The sequence below is a fragment of the Oncorhynchus mykiss genome, chromosome 11, assembly GCF_057628025.1.
Source record: "Oncorhynchus mykiss isolate SJ-2025 chromosome 11, ASM5762802v1, whole genome shotgun sequence".
Taxonomy (NCBI): Eukaryota; Metazoa; Chordata; class Actinopteri; order Salmoniformes; family Salmonidae; genus Oncorhynchus; species Oncorhynchus mykiss.
Genome location: NC_143032.1, coordinates 43264750 through 43284083, shown reverse-complemented (window position 1 = coordinate 43284083; position 19334 = coordinate 43264750). Strand labels below are relative to the sequence as shown.

Below are 19334 nucleotides of genomic sequence, written 5' to 3'. Positions count from 1 at the left end.
TAATATTCTATGAGGTTTCTGACATCTCTGTATCTCTGTATCTCCCAGGAGAATGCAGGCCCAGCTGGAGGCAGAAGTGAGGAAGCAGGAGAAATCAAGATGGGTGAGAGAAAGAATGAATGAGTGAGAAAGTTATTGGGCGACTCGACCTCTAGGTGTTTCTGACTTCTGAACTCTGTGTTTTTGCATGCATCTTTACGCTGAACTCTGTGCCTGTGTGTGTCTGAACTCTGACCTCTGACCTCTCTGTTGGTGTGTGACAGGAGCTGCAGCAGAGAGAGCATGAGGAGGACATGAGAGCTCGCTTGAGACGCAGCGAGTCCATCGAGAAAGCAGCAGTGAGTGTCTCTCTTACTGACCTCTCTAATCCCAATAAACTCCCTTACTACTCTTCCCTAAACACCTCACCTCTTGTTCATGTCATATGGTGTGTCCCAACGCTCTGAAGTGGCTTCCTCTCCTTGTCTCCTGTCCTTCATCTGCACTGATCTGAAAACACAGGCCATATTCCTTTTGACCTATCCTATCATGGGAACCTGTCCACTTCTTTCACACCAGTGCAGATGAAGGAAAGGAAAGGAGGAGAAGAAGGAGGAGAGGAGATAGCTTTAGACTATTGAGACCTGGCTGTAGTTTCCTTTACATCATTCGGGTAAAACAGTGTGGTGTGATTCCTCTTCCTACCCGTAGGAGGCAGCAGTGCTGGTATCACAGCGCTCCATGAACCCCAGAGAGTTCTTCAGACAGCTGTCATCATCATCGTCCCAAAGCCCATCCAGCCCCGGCTCCCCCCGTACAGGTAAATTCACTGTGTGTCTGTCAATAAGCATTGGCAAACCAAGGTGTGGCTTGTCTATGCAGTGTGTGATTATGAAGCCAGTCAGTCAATCGTGCATGAACCTAAACAACCATTATTGGTCTTGTTGCAGTGCATTTCTTAATTTGGGTCTTTCTTCCCTCCCTCTCTCTCTCCACAAAGGCAAACCTCCATTAAGGCGGTACCAGCGCAGCCTGACCGATACAGCATTCATCTTTGGGAAATGGGACGGCCCCACTCCGACCTCCCCCCGCAGTCCAACATTGGTTTCACCCCTCTCCCGTGTCCCCTCCTCCCCCTTCCACCGCACCATGTCTCCACCCAGCACCAGCTTCCGCCCAATCACCTCTCCCCAGAGCCCCCGCGCCCCCCTGGTGTCCCCTCCCACATCACCCCTCCACTTCGCCCCTGCTGTCTCAGCCCGGCCTACCCTCCCATCACCCAGCCCCCAGTCTCAGCCTCCAACCCAGCCCTCTGCCCCCCCAGCCTCTCCAGGCCTCCTAGCCACCCTGACCTCCACCATTCCAGAGAACCAGCACCAGGCTCAGGTTCTGCCACCATTTCCCCCAGATACCCCTCCCCAGTCCCAGCCTGAGTGTTCCCCCTCTCCACTAGTCTCCCTGGAGCCTGCCCCAGCACCACAGCCTCCCACTGTCCCCCTGCCAGAGAGTCCACTGCAGTCAACAGGTAGGTCCTCATCATACACACAGCCTACTGTAGAATGACCAATGGTGTCTGTCAAGCCGTTATAGATTTGTGTTGTCAGTTTGGCATGACTGTACTTACAACCACAATGGTTCATTGTCTCCAATCCAGAGCAGTACACAGCCGTACAAGCCGTACTGGTGGAGGAAGAGGAAGATGAGGAAGAACAGGCAGAGCCTGAGCCCAGTGTTGGGAATACAGAGCCAAGCCCAAACATGGAGGAGGGAGAGGAGGGCTCAGCACCAGATTCAGACTCTTTATCGGTGCAGGAGCCTGTGGCAGAGGAACAAGAGAAGGAGGACCAATCAGATGACATCCAGGCCTCTGCTAAGCCAGTGCTGGTGGAGCTTTCAGAAGAGGATGAGGAGCCAGCTGTCACAGGTAAAGTACATTGTTTTGTATCTTGTACAGGCCTGTCCTGTTATACAAATTCAAAAAGGTCAAATACAACAATTAAAAGAGAAGAAGAGTGAGGAGTTGTATGTATAAGAATGTTGTGCAAAGAGTGTCTGATACAACTAACACAATCTAACCCATGTCTTGTTATGTTCAGATGCAGAGGATATTCTTCAGCCAATCACACAAGAGGTTGTGGCCCCATCCACCAATGGGGTGAGAGATGAGGGGGAGTTGGTGGAACACAATGGTACAGGTATGTAACCACACTCAACCATTTAGTTATCTCTACTCTACGCTAGCCTAAATTGCCCAAGTTGCTCTCAAACTGAATGAACCTTTATATTGATGAGAAAACGTGGAACAGACATACCGGTATGCTATGTTACAATTTCCTATCCTTTTCCAGAAATCCTCTTCCTCATGGATTTTTAAGATCATGAAGGGGTTTGAAATACTACACACTTGCTTGTTTAGTAGGGAATGAGAATCCAACCCCTCTCATGATTCCTCTTTTCCAGAACGATCCATGAGTCCACCTGAGAGGGACCAAGATACTCCGGAGTTGGCTGTTTGTTTCGATGATGAAATTGAGGAGGACTTTGTTGAAGAGATTGAGGACCAGGAGATTTCAGAGAATGGAAAAGAGGTACGGAATGTAACACAATCAACAAAGTAATAAGGCCTCTGTCCCCTGCTATGCCATCGTATTTACTACTGTTCTTCAAGTATAGCCAAAGAACAGGATTGAAGAATGACTCATTTAATATGAATGCCATGTCGATGAGAACCAAGAGAGGGCTCTACAATAGGAAAAATGAAATTTTCCCCAGGCTGGGGCCATTTGTGATCGTTTTTCTCGCTGTTTCTTTCAGATTTCACCAGACAGACAGATGTGTGTTCGAGCTCTCTATGACTACCAAGCAGGTCAGTTCCAGGTGTAACTCATACCATGGACCACATACACACCTATCCCCTCTATGATGCTCTCTGAGTGTGTTAAACCTTGCTTTCTCTTTTTTTTCCACAGAGGACGAATCAGAGATCTCCTTTGAGCCAGGTGACATCATAAGTGCTGTGGAAACGGTGGACAAGGTCTGGTGGCGTGGCTTCAGTAAAGATGGACGCCTGGGACTCTTCCCAGCCAATTACGTGGAGACCATCTAGACACACACACACACCACAGACACACACACACACACACACTCAGGGACTGAACACTCATTCCCCATACAGTGAAACCACCATAGTATACATGCTGCATACATAGAGCCCTTAACTTCAATAGACACATTGAACAACTTCCATTGGATTCCATGCAACACTCGGCTGTGTTGTGGGGGAAGCCAGTGTCTCCTGTTCTAACCACTGGCAGACTCCTAGCTGGCCGAAACACACAGTTGTGGACTAGCAAGATCCCCCCCCCCCCCCCCTCCCTTCCTTCACTCCACAAGGAGGAGGACTGGGAAAGAGAGGGAGCACCAGATGGGATGTCTGCAGGCTCAATCAGTCCCTCTTATTACAGCCTAATATTCTGGTGATTGTTGATACTATTAGCATACTGTCTGTGTGGATGTGTCGTTCCCTTGGTACATTTAACAGCGTTTTCCATGTTGTAAGGGACTGTCTTTCTTGTTCCTGTATCGGTGTTATTTTATGTGTGCATAATCTGTGTTTTATCTACACTTTTTTTCATTTTTTTATCCAAGCAGCATGGTATTCCTATCTGATACTAATTGATAGCGTTGTGCTAATTTCACATAAACGAAAAATGCTACTTGTAAATCAAACTGTCTCTTTGAAGCGAGAGTTTTTTTTAAAGTCATTAAGTCTTAATACACCTCTCTTGTACATAAGAATGTATAGTGACATGCATTTTGGTTTATTTTGCTTTGTCATTCTACAAGTGTGTGTATGGTTTGTGTTCCCTGCATTTACTCCACATTTACAAATAGTAGCCTATACCATTTACGAACTCATGATACTCTTAAACTCTAGCTCATATATATATATTACAGGTCTCATTAGTTTTTGTTCCTACATTAAAATACAAAATACTATTTTAAAGGTATATTTCTTTATTCATGAAAAACAGCATACAAAGCATGAAACGTAAAGCAGGAAGTAACTTTACATAATGCATATCATACAGTTTTTTTTTTTTAAACAACCAACAGGGAAATACTACTACAAGTTACTTTGTAATCACAGAAACCTAGAAGTGATGTTGGAACAAGAATTCTAATTTCATTTAATAGAACTGAGCAAAAACATCCATTATGTATTTTTCTCCCATAATAATCAGCTTTGTACCATATTTTTTTTTTTTACGTAAAACACTTGCACATATTCATGAGAAATTGTTTTTTTTTAATATTCTGAGAAATATAATGGCTATGTACATATAAATCATTTTGCAGAGTTGTCTTTTTACCAGGTAACATACTGCACATTAGCCTCGCATGTTTGAGAGGTGTGTACAGTCCACACAGTGGACATTTACTTGATAATTGGTCAATTTACACCTTTAAACTTTCCTCACAGGACCAGAGAAGTGAGGGTGAGACACTCATTCGGCCATCCACATCCTTAGGCATTATTAGTCCATATTCTGTGTCCAAAATGACGCCGTCCACCTGAGCAGTCTTGTCTGTACCACACAACCCTGTCAGTCTCAGTAGGATTAGAGTTCCAGATGGGAGCAACCTTTTTCTCAGTCTGATAAGAACTCTGTGATGGGGCTCAGACTTGGGGCAGACCAACAGAACATAATCGGACCTTTGAACTGAGATGGGTTCAACAGGGGAAAAAGTTCCCAAATGTTTGGGAACCTTGGTTGAACTCACCTTTGTCACTGTCATAAACGACTCTGTATTCACACGACACTCGTGATGCCCTGTGTGGTTGAGCATCAATGAGGAAATAAATAGGGAGGAGTTCCCTAACACAAATCTGTGAACACATCAGTCCCTCCCATACCAGGCAACTGTAAACGCAAAGTCGTCTATGGTAAGGTTAGGGATGTGGAAAGAGGTGCTTTTCTCAGCCAGCTGCACCCGGCTACCTACGTCCTCCTTAAGGTTCGCCCGGGATCTGCCCATTGGCCAAAAACCTGCCTGGTACTATCAAACTGACATGTTGTCCCCACCCCTTGCACCCTTACACTGCAGGTTTAATGTCTCCAGTATGAACAGGCAGTAGTGGTTTATAGTTTAAAGCCCTGCAAACGGTGAGCGGTATTGTGTGCTGCAATGACCAACTAGGTCCCCTGCACTCAAGCTTGTACCACCCCGAGTCTGATTGAGTGCGATCATGGATCTGTAATCTCCTGGTAGATCATTTTAGTCGATCCCTTTAAACCAGCAGCCAGCATGAAATTCTCAGATTAAGGTTTTACAAATGGTCCACAGCAAGGTGCTTTCTTTAGTTTTATACGTGAAAATCAAACGGTTGCCAATCAGTGGAAATGACTCGCCAGTGAAACGGGAATAAACATCAACCTTCCGCCACAATCTCATTGAATTCTTGGTCTGCATGGATGGTTTTCTTCAGGAAAGCAAGTAGTAGCATGCTGAGCTTTACGATTGAAGCCATTATGTTCCAAGATTCTGTGCACTGCTTGTACACACTCTACCTCTGTGTAAGACTGTAAATGGCTTCATATGTACTCTCCCTCATTAATCTTTGTCGTAAATTATGCAGGGATGGCGACCTTAATATTTAACTACTTCTACTCATCTCTTTTCCTCTGAATCGTTGAGAGCGAGAAATTGTTAGGAAGGTCACAGAAGTGTCACGGATTAAACATGTGGATGATGGGTGAAAATCAACACTTTAATAAATACAAAATAGCACTTTTTAAAGCTCTCATTCACGTAACTTGGAGTCATGGACGGCAGTCAATTTAAATAAAAAATCAGTCAATTTAAATCAAATAATTAGGCCCTAATTTATGGATTTTACATCAGCCATGGGTGGGCCTGGGAGGGTATAGGGCCACCCACTTGGGAGCCAGGCCCAGCCAATCATAATGAGCTTTTCCTCACAAAAGGGTTTTATTACAGACAGAAATACGCCTCAGTTTCATCAGTTGTCCAGGTGACTGGTCTCAGGCGATCCCGCAGGGGAAGAAGCCAGATGTAGAGGTCCTGGGCTGGCGTTTTAACACGCAACAGAGCTGTTGTAGAGAATTTGGCAGTGCATCCAACCATTATTCCTCCGCTGTGATGTTCTCAACACCAGTTTAAATCAATATAGCCGAGTTAACTAGAAATCTGGCCTTTTTTAGGATTCAGGCTCATTCAATGTCTGTTATGTCAGATCAGGCCCGGGCTTGTCAAGTAAAGAGGCACTGAGTTTGAAGGTAGGCCTTGAAATACATCCACAGGTACACCTCCAATTGACTCAAATGATGTCAATTAGCCTATCAGAAGCTTCTAAAACCATGACATCATTTTCTGGAACTTTCCAAGCTGTTTAAAGGCACAGTCAACTTAGTGTATGTAAACTTCTGACCCACTGGAATTGTGATACAGTGAATAATAAGTGAAATAATCTGTCTGTGAACAATTGTTGTACAAATGACTTGTGTCATGCACAAAGTAGATGTCCTAACCGACTTGCCAAAACTATAGTTTGTTAACAAGAAATTTGTGGAGTGGTTGAAAAACAAGATTTAATGACTAACCTATGTGTATGTAAACTTCCGACTTCAACTGTAGGTAATGTTTCCCTATTCATTTCTAGATATCTCAAATCTGTGATTAGTATCTATAATATTGCCCCCTACTGTACAATGGCCCTAACTTCAGTACCTATAAAAGGCTTTGTAAAAACAAGCAGTTATCCCTAGTCTGTGAAAACAATTTTAACATGTGACTATGCATAAAACCAACAAGGACTTGTCAGATTTTATGCCACATGATGTTTGCCTATAATGATTTGCTAAACCTATAAAGGTGTTTTGAAGCCCTTCATTATGCCTAAAAGTTATAGCCTAATTTGATTAAAGTGTGACTACGAATCATCGCACGTAAGAAATGTTTTAACTGATGCAATAAAGTGAGATTGGGCATTATCTTAGCCTGCTGTTTGAAGATCGTTTCACTATACATGAGGTGTGCGGTCATTCCCTGATAAAACACTGTGGAGGTGGACACACAAATGACAGGTGGAGATCCTTTAAATACAACTTCTGTTCACTGTTCACAATGTTTTTCAGATAGTAGTAGTCAGATTTGCCAAAAAAATCACAGGTTTTATACTTTTTGTTTGAGTACACGCTGGATCAAGTAATATATCTGTGTGAACACTGTCTACATAAACTAACTTTTTACAAAATGCCCCTTGCATGGTCGCTGCTAGGTTTATTGAACAGGTTGTGTTTCAATTTAGATTTGGTGAACAGGTAGAATAAAACAAACTATTCCTTGGGCCCCATGTGATGTTACATATTCAAACCTGGTTCATTATTAAAATATACACTGATAAATAAACAAGGCTATGCAATTGGTAACATATTAGGTATTCAGACATAAGGTCTACATTACGAAAAGGTACTATAGATTTCATCCCTCCACACTGACCCTGTGTACTGAGACAAAATGGTCATATCTGAGGTTAAGATGAAGCGCATTATGTGTTTAAGTGTGTTGCAGTCATTCTAATTAGCAGTAAAGAGAAAAAAACAAGGCTGTTGTAATCACCCATAGCCATGTATGTTTGTAGAACAATTATACACATTAGATTAGAATAGTCAACTCACTGGAGTATTATGTGTTTGAAGACACCCCTCTGTGTGTTCAAATCCGTAAAGAAAATGCATGGAAGATTACAACACTGCTGTGTAACATGACAGATGTTGTTGTGTGCCTTTCTTTAATACACTTTATATATATAAAACGTTAAACAAATACAACCATCGACTATTTCCTAAATGCTGTTGCTCTAAGATGGCAACGGAGCGTGAATGCACATGTGGAAATTGAATATCAACAGGGAATCTGTCAGCGTTTGTGATTGATTAACGTTTTATTAAAACGTATGGATTTAGGCAAAACAAAGGCGCGCATCAACAGAAGACAAACATAGGTACAGGGGAGGTTTAAGAATGTCATTTTTTAGTATTGTAACGGGGTCGTTACATTGTCCACGCGTAGCTGGGCGCAGCAAAGACAACCTGATCACCCAACGAACTTAAAGCTGGATCTATCATTTTTTTTGCCGAAAAAATCACGACTTGCCAGAAAATGTGAACAATAATGTTTGTGGACAGAGGGACGTAAATTCGTTGCCAAGCCAACGTGCCAACATTTTTGTCGCAACTTTTTAACGTCATCCTTTATTTAGGAACGTCAGCGACGCACGTTGCTACGCTTCAGTGAAAACCCAACAATCAAAGCTGTGAGAGCAGCCACATTTCTGCGTATTCATGGCAAATGGGTGTAAAGATATGCTTTTTGCTCGTGGAGCTGGACAAGTAAGTTATAATTTATATAGTTACTCAGTAAGTAGATAACATCGTAGATTGGCTTGCTAACTAGTAGCTATTGTTGAATTTAAGCTAATGGTTGCAGATTCGCTAGATACCAACTAAGTTAGCCACCTAGCTAGATAGATAGCGAGCTACTCGGTATAGCACCGGATTTTTAGTGTTAGCAGCACAGATGTAGGGTTAATTTTCATAATCTTGTTAGTGTTAGCGGTAGTGGTAACAAGTCAGATTGCCAGTTGATATGCCAGCACCAGTCACTAAAAAGACTGATGGCCAATTCGAAATGTAGTTAGCGGGAACCAGGAAGGTCACATAGCATTGGATATGTTTTACTATCTAGCAATTACCTGCTAGTTAGCTTGGCCATCTAGTTATGACACATTTATTATGCAGCTATGAATATTGAGCAGTGCATCAAGACAAGCTAGATGGAATCCTGGCTATCAGTAGAAAGCATTATGTAAAGGGATGGATCGAAATGTACATGGTTACCTGGAGGAAAATGGGGCAGGTTCATGCTTTTTACATTTCAGTCAAGGGGAGGGTCGTGTTATTTATAATTTGTTACATTTCAATATTTCTCAGTGTTTTAGAATTAGTTGCTATAGGCGATGTGTGCCAGATGCTGCCCCTCATCTCTAATTCTCCGCGGGGCGCGATTTCAAGTGCGCTAATTAGTGTGGTCTCAATTAAATTATCTATAGGTTCGGAGAAGCACAGCGCATAATTATAAGATAGCTGCTGGGATGGTGTAAATACAACTGGGCTGCATTACACTGCTGTGGAAATTCCAATCCTGATATTCCAATCTGCTCTTGCTGATCAAATACTTTTTGTGTGCTGCCTAACATTTGGTGGTAATTCAGGAGGAGAGTCAAAGGTCGTCGTCGCCCCCCCCCCCCCCCCCAACAAATGTCATTAGGCCTATGCACTATCTATGTTCTGTCCAGTTTGAGAAAGAGAGCGTAGTGATGAGATAGAGGACCGGAGTTCAACTTTGATAGCTTGCTACTACCATAATAGTTTTGTATTAAAAGCAATATGTGTATTACCCATTACCCATTTGGGGCGGCAGGGTAGCCTAGTGGTTAGAGCGTTGGACTAGTTACTGGAAGGTTGCAAGTTCAAACCCCCGAGCTGACAAGGTACAAATCTGTCGTTCTGCCCCTGAACAGGCAGTTAACCCACTGTTCCTAGGTCGTCATTGAAAATAAGAATTTGTTCTTAACTGACTTGTCTAGTTAAATAAAGGTAAAATTTAAAATTTATTTTTCTGCGTTAATGACCTCACAATAAGTATAAGTAACTTACATTGTGGTGCTGAAACTTCAAACAGCATCGTGGCACAATCAATCTGAAATGGACAGCTCATGGTGCTGCAAGTAAGCAAATTCGAGTAGGCTAAATTCATTTCAACCATCTTCATTTTAATTATACTTTACTAACAACAAGAGGGCTTTGTGTTGGAGCCTATTTCATCCTATTTAAGAAATAGGTCATGTAATTAGCTACGTTACATGCCCATGGAGAGAGCATTGCATTGTAGATTTTCTAGTTGACTTGAGCTGTAACAGATTTCCACCATGATTTTCTGTTTTGCTATCAACCATATTATAATGTCAAATTGAAACATTTGTTCACCAAAAAAAAATGTTCTCACATATTAGTGTTATTCAACACCCTAAATTAAAGGAATGAGTGGGTTAGGGTGGGTTTTACATTAAGGAACCTTCTAACTTATGTAACCATACCAACCGTAACATATCACGCTAATTTGAGTATCCCTGATTTTCATTTACTGTGTTACGTTTACTCTATGAGACCAGCCGGGGAAAGACGTGACTCTGATGCATATGGGAATATCATTGTTTTGTTTCTTTGACATTCAGAGGCTGAGATACAACCTTTTTATAGCTGAGGAAACTGAAAATAGGCTTTGCTTGGGAAGTCATTTAATTTGGTCACTACCAATTGATTAAAGAGCTTTTAGGGAAACACTTGACACCTTCTCTCGTTGGGTTAAACCACGGTAAAGGAGTAGCCAGTAGTTAAAGTTCACATTTTTCTGCGTCAGTAGGCCTACTCTGACTGGTAGGCCTAACTTTTGAAAGTACCATACTCAGATTCTTAATGACTTCTCAGATTGAACTATTTGCAAACAGGGACAGTTTCGTTGCAAACAAGACACACTGATTTGGCATTGGAGAAATATAAGATGAACACATAAGCCTATAAGTCCATTGCCTGTGATTTGTGTGATATTAAAAAAAGATGCTGCTAATATGTAACATGATGGAGAATTGCATGAAATGTTTATAAAAGGCAATTTTTTTCTTGAACCTGCAAATAAGATGATAGATTCATGCAGTGCTTTTACTATAAAGGAGATCTTTCCACCCCTACTGTTGTCCATGGTACTCTGCGAACCCACAACAGTTTTCTCCATTGTAACCCTTATTATAAATAACGTGCTTACTCTAAGTCTCTCAGAGGATTGATTTGTTCATCTAATTGTATTTTTTTTCTCCCAGAGTGACGATTCTGACATTTGGGATGACACTGCACTGATAAAGGCCTACGACAAAGCAGTTGCATCATTCAAGGTGCCTCTACAGTGTTATTATAGCGTTCTGTTGACTGTGTTCTTATTTTCCTCACATGGATTGACAATTGGGTTGAGAAACATGCATCAGTATCAGGTCATTACAGTTTGTGCATTATGGTAGGCTAAACATGTCTCCTGAAGTAGCATCTCAGAAAAGCTTCCGTGAAAATGTCCTGTTATCCCCCTCTGACGTCATGCTCACGTTTTGATACCTTTTTGTAACCATTGATCCTGACTGTCAGACCGCCCTGAAGGGGGAGGAGGACACCACAATCCCAAAGAAAGACAACCCCGGAAAGAAACGGAAAAACCACAAAAAGAACCGCAGCAGAAAGAGAAGTAGTGCTCCTTCCGATAAAGAGGTAGGCACTGCGCGATAATACAAGTACTTTTAAATGAAAGGGTCTAACCTAATAGATGTACAACGACTACTGTGTTGCAGTGGAGAGTCGGCGAGCCCTGCTGTGCCTACTGGTCTGAAGACGGCAAGCTTTACGCTGCCACTATCTCCTCCATAGACGAGAAGCGGGGCACCTGTATAGTTGTGTTCACAGACTATGGGAACGAGGAGGAGCTGAACCTCCGAGACCTTCTGACCGAGAGCTCCGAGGTAGAGGAGGAAGCCCCCGACAAGGTACGTTAAGGATGTTTGTGAAGGTGTCCCTAAGTGTATGATTGGTTTTGTAACTAATGAAGAGAATGGACGGTTAGCCTAGTGGAACTCAGCAGTAGGCATAGAAGTCAGACTTCAATTACTTTTGAATGGGGACATCTTTTGGAGTGTTCTTATTTCTCTTTCTGTAATGCAGGTTAAAGAAGCAGAGTCTTCTACAAAGGAGAGCGATCGGTCGTCCGCCCCTCACAGTCACGTGCCACGCTCTAAACCCAAGTCCAAATCCCCCAAAGTACCTCCGATGTGGGGTCCAGGTTTCCCTGGCTTTCCCCCAGGTCCCCCTCCCATGCCTGGCTTCAGAATGGTAAGTAGACCCTAATTGTAGGTTGTCAGTCACTGTTCATCCGTGCATTACTTCTTAACATACGAAAAAGCCCCAACACATTTTGGTGAACTTTTGCTTTAACTTTCATTTGGAAGTTGCTTAAACAGGCAGAGGTGGCATTTGAAACATGGCATCTTGTATGTGTGGATGGAATAAATCCTTTATTTGACAATGGAGTGTGCATATTTTTAGAGTGTTGTTCTGTCTACAGGGAGACTCTAGGCGACCTGGGGCCTCCGGGCCTGCCCCTCCGGGATGGCCTCCCATGATGCCCTCTGGGCCACCGGTAAGGTAGATTCTAGAGCACAGAAATATTCTCTGGCATTTGAAATGTTGGCCGTAGAGATCAGAATCTATTCTCATATCATATGGCGCTTATTAAGCAATGTCGCTGGTACATTTCTTCATGCAACGTTCTGAAAGATGCACCAGTCTGAACATAGTAGTTTTGTCTCTTGTCAGATGATCCCTCCCCCTCCCCCCATGAGTCCAGACGGAGAGGACGATGAGGCCTTGGGAAGTATGCTGATCGCCTGGTACATGAGTGGATACCACACTGGATACTACCTGGTACAGTTGCATGCCATCCGCATCATGTCTTGCATGCTGTAGATGAGACAGGAATTGCTTATTACTGATGGTTAAGTTGAATAATTCACTATCTAATACGCATAGCGGCATCTACATGGATACACGTTCTGTTCTTATTTTATAACTCTGGTTTGTTTTTGTTCTACCTTTTTTGTTATTTTTAGTATTACATTGTTATTCATTACTGCATTGTTGGGGTTAATGCTTGCAAGAAAAGCATTTCACTGTACTTGTGCATGTGAAAACATGACGAATCTGGAGCATGGTTCCATGGATCGCGTGAAGATTGATCGGAAATACATTTTTAGTTCAATACCAGGTGTAATCGGGTTTTCCGACGCAAAAGGAAGTCTGTGCCTAAGTTGCTTCTTTTCTTTTCCGTTATAGGGGTTAAAGCAAGGCCGCAAAGAAGCTGCTGGAAAGAAGGCTCACCACAAGTGAAAAGGGGGACTTCGTCCTTACCTGGTAAATAAATGATAATTAGCCGTTTTTTTGTCATTTACTAAACTGACTTACTTTAGTGTTTTTTATTTTTTATTGTGTTGTAGCCATTACCTGCTCGGAAAGGATTCCATTGAAATCTTTTTTGACCGACTTGCATGAGCCTCTGATGTTTCGATTGCCACTTTGTGGAAAGAATATAATGATCATTTTCTTGCCATTTCAGACAAACCGTCAACTAATATCTTCAAAACGTTTGTGTTAATCCCGCCACAAAAATAATGACCTTTGTGTTCTGCTGCGGGTCCTAGGTGTTTGTCTCCATCCCAGATGCAGAGGACTGGAGTGCTGTGAATGAATTGTAACATGTGTGAATGAACTCTTGTTTCAAAGCCTCCATGTGTTTCAGGGTTACGTTTTGTATTCTTTGTAAATAAACCCAAATAAAGGCTCTTAGCTCAAAATTTGCTGTTACATGTTACCTTTATTTTGTTTAATACGTGTGAGTATTCAATTAGTTGATCTCGCAATCAGAGAGGAGGCAAAGCGAGCTGAATTGACCTAAAACAATTGTCCACCTTTTTTGTATGGAGGTTTATGTGAGTGTCAAATTACATCAGGCTTATTTGATCGAAAATAAGTTTTGTACTGATATGAGCAGATGTGCGTGGCATTCTGTTAACTTTGAGAAAAACACCTTCGTTGTGCCTGTATTTCCACGTCCGCATCTGCCCTCTCATTGGTTAGAATGGTCCTGATCTCGCCTACTGCTTCCATCTTTGAGGACAGGTTTTCCCATTTTGCGAGTTGGCATTCGACTTTCTTGTCAGCATGATAGATCAGCTTTGGTACAATCACCTTGATGTATTTGTTTTTGACCTTTTATTTAACTAGGCAAGTCAGTAAAGAACAAATTCTTATTTTCAATGACAATTCAGGGGCAGATTTTTACCTTGTCGGCTTGAGGATTCGAACTTGCAACCTTGCAGTTACTAGTCCAACGCTCTAACCACTAGGCTACGCTGCTGCAGTAACAGTTCCTCCCCAGTAGATGGCAGGGTAGTCCTGTACACTGAAGAAGTAATGTTACAGCAATTGTTTCAAAGTTCCTGCTTACACCAAAGCATGCCTGTCATGTCAATTGATCAACTAAAGGTCCATTTGTGAGTGATGTTTTGCCACCTGTTTTCAATGCTGGCCAGCAACATCTCATAAACATATACCGACCATAATCTGTAATAAGACACTCATATCCATCTTTTTGTTTCACAACTGTCTTCCTCGCTCCCTGATGAGAGAAGCTTCTAAAGCTGCGGTGTATTCACTAGGAAGCAAATGGGATGAAACTGGGAGGGACCTACCTGAATCTTCCCGGTAAGAAAGCTGTTTTCATTGGAAACATCTTCTGTTGCAAAACTGTTTGCTACAGTGTGCACTAATGAATGCACCCCTAGTATAACATCAACGCCAAAATAGGATTACCAAGACCTTGGGCTGGGGGGAGGCCAAACGTAGTCCCTCTACCCTGGCACTATCTCTACCAGGAGGGGAAGAGGTTTAGGCCTGAAATACTCGACAACAATACGTTATATCATACAACATATCCGAAATCAACAACCCGTTGCCCCAGCCCTATCTCCAAGACACTAAACATGAAAGGATTGTATAAGCAGTATGGCCACAGTTCCACCTAATCCCTTTGATGAAGTTTTCACCAAAACCCCAGTATCCATTCATTTCAGATCTACTGATGTCTATCTAGGCTAAGTTAATTTTGATATCCCTTTGCAGGGTATACACTTTGGTTGGAGATTGCACATTGTTGGATTCTTGGTTAATATCAAGAGAACAATCTTTTTATATATATATATATGTCCTCTGGGCTTAGACGTAACGCAAACGTTTTATTTCTATTTTGCTTTATCCTCTTTATACCTTGATACACATAAATCCTTTCACGTCATTGAAGGTTAATTACTTCTCTAGTTATATCACAAAGGACTAATCCACAATAAATTGGAGTCAAAACTATAAAGGGCATGTACAGTACATGCATATAGTACTACATACTGTAGTAGTACATAAAAAAGCCATGTCATTATAGTAAGTGTAATGTGCTAGCTCTAATATTTCCCCTCTGGAGGCCACGTGGATGTTTTTCTACTCGTGTGTGTGTGTGTGTGTGTGAGAGAGGGAGAGATTCTGTGGTTGAGATGAGAGAGGACTATTGTCTTTGACTTTAGACTATGCCATCATGCCCCAGCTGTTCTCTAGGCTTGGCTCACAGCTATGTGATTGTCTTTTTGCATGTGTTCTATCACTGACATTTTGTACCCGCTGTGCCAACGTTTGCCACGGTGTATGACTCTCAGCACTCACTGCTGTTTATTGTATGTGTGTGTGTGTGATAGAGATAGGAGGAGACCGTTGCATTGAGAATTGCCCATCAGAGAGCAGAGGGATCACAAAGTTAGAAAGCCAGACTAAGGGCAATCTGGGTTGGGCCAATGTCATGGGGGGAGCTAGGGTTGGACAGCGTCTTGATTCCCGGATGTGGGCCCAGAGGCATAGGATAGCTGTATGTAAGCCCCTTTCCTGACAATGAGCAATTCAAGGGGTCTGCCTCAGCAAGGAGTTCAGAGGGTCTGCCTCAGCTTGGAAAAGCTACGAAGGTGGTTTGAAATGTCTGATTCCATGTACTTTTTGGCTGTTCAGACTGCAGGAAAACGACTAAAATTGTGATTTTTGTCAGACCGCACTTGGAGTTAAATAATAAAGTCATCAAATAAAAAGGATGTGACATACACAACAACTTAAATATTCTAGTAACGTGATGTGAATAAATTATGCTTAAGTGGAAAGCAGTAGGGTGAATTCAGAAAGAGTTGGACAGCTTAATCCTGATTGCATTTATTTCTTGGTCTCACAAGAGAAAATCAAAACTATTGTTACTAAGCCCCTGCAGAGAAACCACATGATCAAAAACATCATAGAAGGGGGCAGAGCAAGCGTCAAACAGGAAGCTCACACCGCGAAGCACACGATAAGATCAGTGACCAGTAACAGTGCATGTGTAAAATCACTGGGGAAGCCAAGACAGAAATAAAAACTATTACTACCTGTGTTGTGATACTTGTGTTGTTTTCTCTATAACTTGTTTGCCACCATGATATATAGGCCTATGGCTGAGACAAAATAAAGGCAGAATAAATTAATTCAACCACACCTTTGTTTCATCACTAACAGGAGAGTAATCTCTGTCCAATGAAGTCCACAACACATATTGCATGTAACAAACAGTTACATGACCTACAGCATGGTCAAGCAAGTTAATGTTTCTGACATTTTCGGACTACTAAACAACTATTGATTTAGAACCATGGAGAGTTACCACAAGTTGCAAAGAAAACAGGAGCTGCCTCCACTATTCTAGCATGATTTCAACTTCAACATTTCAATATCATCATATCACCTATGCTTAGTCTAATACAGTGACAACTAAAAGATACCAGAAACGATTTAGTCCAATCAACATAAGATAAATATGATGTGACTGTCCATGGTTCTGATATCTCTCTTTATGTGTGTATGTGCAAGTAGAAAAACATGTTCACGCCCCCTAGACCTACTTATAGAGAAACGCCAATACCATCCTCCTCTTTCATGTTGCCTAAACGGTCTATAACGCTGTCATACAGTACACGCTTTGAGTTTTTGTTGTCCTCGGTAGCCAGGACGACGTTAGCCAGGTAGGCTAACATACTTGCTCGCTAGCCTAACTTCCTTTCATGGGCAACGATGAGCCAGCTAGTTAACATTAGCCTACTACATCTAGCTACATATTGAACTTCTTTCGTCTCAGGCCAAGGGCACAATGTATGAATTTATGTTTGGATCAGAATCGCCTTTATAATCATTGGACAGTGCAGAGAATTAAGTAAAACCACAAGTCCAAATCCCTATCTCCATTCATGGCTAATTTAGGAAAGGGGAAATTTTAGCTAGCTAGCCACCGGATGACATCGACACAACGAGATTAAACAATTCAAGTTGTGTCTGACAATTACGTTTTGCTTTTGATGTGATTGGTGTGAAGCCAAATCCAAACTGGCTTCCCTTGACCTTTTTTTTGGGTGCGCCAGGACCATTCACAGTTGAGCTCACTCAGTTTAGCTCAACTCTGATTGGCTATTATTTTATACTTTTTTTTATCAGGGAGGCCAAATGCTTGCTGGCTTCCCTTGCATTCAATGAGTGTAATAATCATGGCTGAATTACCAACTGGGCATGCAGGGCACTTGCCCAGAGGCCCTGACCTCCAGGGGGCTGTCATGCCAAATAATATCCCCCAGACAAAAAGTGTGTGTGTCCCCGCGTCACAATGGGATTCGATAAACTATTAGCGTTCGTTGCCATATCAACGGTGTGACGACCTAACGATTCTAATTTTGTATCTCATTGCAGCCTAAATTACGTTCTTTTCATCCTTGGTATGCAAACAAGGCTGATTTCCTTGTCCTCGACAATTTTGCTGTTTAAACTTGTTTTGTTTAGCTAATAAAAGGAGAACTTTACTTTGAACTACTTTTGGGTACCTTGTTACCATTACAATATGAAATCCATTTCTAGCAAAGAAAATGTGTCATCTGCTTGACACATTAAAATACTTCACTTAAAGGTCACAAAGTCAGCTAATTTCCACTCCATTCATATGCAAATATGTTTGATTCATACACTGTCTTGGCTGGATGTCATGTTTTCATTTTCACCTTCCCTTATCTACACTGAAATTATATCATTTCACTAGTCCTATATTATGATTCATTTTGTTCTATCTTGCATAGCTCATTAGTACACACACGTGGTTAAATATATCTATTGTGGGTACTAGGATACAGCAATGCACAATGAGGAACTAATAAATACCATCAAAGGATACTGTACAACTTACAAGAATGAAACACCTTGTGAAACAGCTGTGAAAACCAACCTGGCCATGTTTAAGATTTTAATATCTAAACTTTGAATTTTTTTTTTGGTACAGTTGTCATTAATTTATTTTCACAGATTTGTTGTACATTCACACGGCAATCAGACTAAAATACTGAATTCTGGTGTGTGGAATATAGAGTGGTTGCTGTGTGCGTGGGAGGTTCTGCCTGCCACTTATTCTCAACAGGAAGTCAGTCTCGGAAGGGGGACTTGAAGAGGGAGACTGCAAAGTCCAAGCACTGCTGCTCTCTTTGTTCTGAATGTTTTTAGTTCATCTGTGTATCCTCACATATTATGTGCCCAGTATGATAGAGCAAGAAAACGTTCTTAGCAGGTAATGACAACATGACAACAACAGTAGCTGTAGATGATGTAATGAAAAGTTGGAGGATGGTTGGTAATGGAGGACATCAGGTGGATCCACGTCTGGGTGTTGGGCAGAACCCCCTAGCTCCTGGAGAACAGGAGCAGAGTTAAAGGGAGCAGGGTAGGAGACAGAGACGTAAACAAGCCAACACACAGGTTACACTTTACTGTGAGAAGATTTGATGGATTAGTGCAGTGTTATAAATGGGAAACATGTACTTTTCAACCGTTTTGGAAGGTATAGCCTACCTCCAAGCTGCTCCGACTCAGAGCACAGAGAATCAGACTGATCTGAACTCACTAACACATTTCATACAATTATATGATTTCAGGGTGGAATCCTTTAGTAACTACATTAAACATATACATTCCCTCATCAACTACATTAAAAGATAAATAGCCTACTTACAGTATAGGTTACATAAACCTATATTTCTATGACATTGAAATACATTTCATGTTTACTCAATTGAGTTTTATTTTCCTATTTGGCTACTGGCAGTCATTTTTGACTCAATATATTTCATGATGTGTAGCCTAAAAGGCTCGCAATGATGTGCCAAATCTTGATTTAGTACATTATTATTGGGTAAGCAATAGAATAAGCCCCCTCAATATTTGTAGCCATAGGTGCTAATATCTTTCTAGGAGCTAATCCGTCATCAGTATTGTGGAATAATTATAATGTTATGGTAAGATTTTAATGGAGAAAGCTGATCTGAGAGCAGGGATGCCATTCTTTCAATCCTATCATCGACACGTGCCTCAACGAGGCACTTAGTGTACGTTGTCTCTGCATTGTGTTTTGGGAAACGCATATTACATCTTCAGCCGTTGGGGAGGGGGGGGGGGTCTACTAACTAAGCTAACATATGGAATTGTTTTAAGTTGGTCATACCATGGATCATTTCCTATTTGATTTTGAAGTTT

General features: G+C 41.8%; 2 protein-coding genes across 3 annotated transcripts in view; both read left to right on the top strand.

Moving 5' to 3' along the window:
• The window catches only part of LOC110535705 (uncharacterized), a 69927-nt gene extending 65600 nt beyond the window's left edge, over positions 1–4327 (top strand). The window contains exons 8-16 of the mRNA XM_021620890.3: positions 49–103; positions 264–338; positions 691–799; positions 980–1504; positions 1634–1903; positions 2076–2174; positions 2440–2567; positions 2794–2845; positions 2949–4327. Of these exons, the coding sequence (XP_021476565.2) occupies positions 49–103; positions 264–338; positions 691–799; positions 980–1504; positions 1634–1903; positions 2076–2174; positions 2440–2567; positions 2794–2845; positions 2949–3085 (1450 nt within the window). The 3' untranslated portion in view covers positions 3086–4327. The remainder of the gene's footprint in view (positions 1–48; positions 104–263; positions 339–690; positions 800–979; positions 1505–1633; positions 1904–2075; positions 2175–2439; positions 2568–2793; positions 2846–2948) is intronic.
• Positions 4328–7855: 3528 nt separating this feature from the next.
• Positions 7856–13510, top strand: LOC110535704 (survival motor neuron protein 1). 2 transcript variants are annotated; one of them, XM_021620888.3, is made up of 9 exons: positions 7856–8396; positions 10943–11014; positions 11259–11378; positions 11459–11650; positions 11826–11993; positions 12226–12300; positions 12477–12584; positions 12993–13070; positions 13358–13510. In XM_021620888.3, exons 1-8 carry the CDS (start codon positions 8349–8351, stop codon positions 13044–13046), a joined length of 837 nt encoding a protein of 278 aa, XP_021476563.1. In that variant the 5' UTR covers positions 7856–8348; the 3' UTR covers positions 13047–13070; positions 13358–13510. The 2 variants fall into 2 exon arrangements, with proteins under 2 accessions (XP_021476563.1, XP_021476564.1); XM_021620889.3 differs by having other exon boundaries at positions 8256–8396; positions 13273–13510.
• Positions 13511–19334: the final 5824 nt, after the last annotated feature.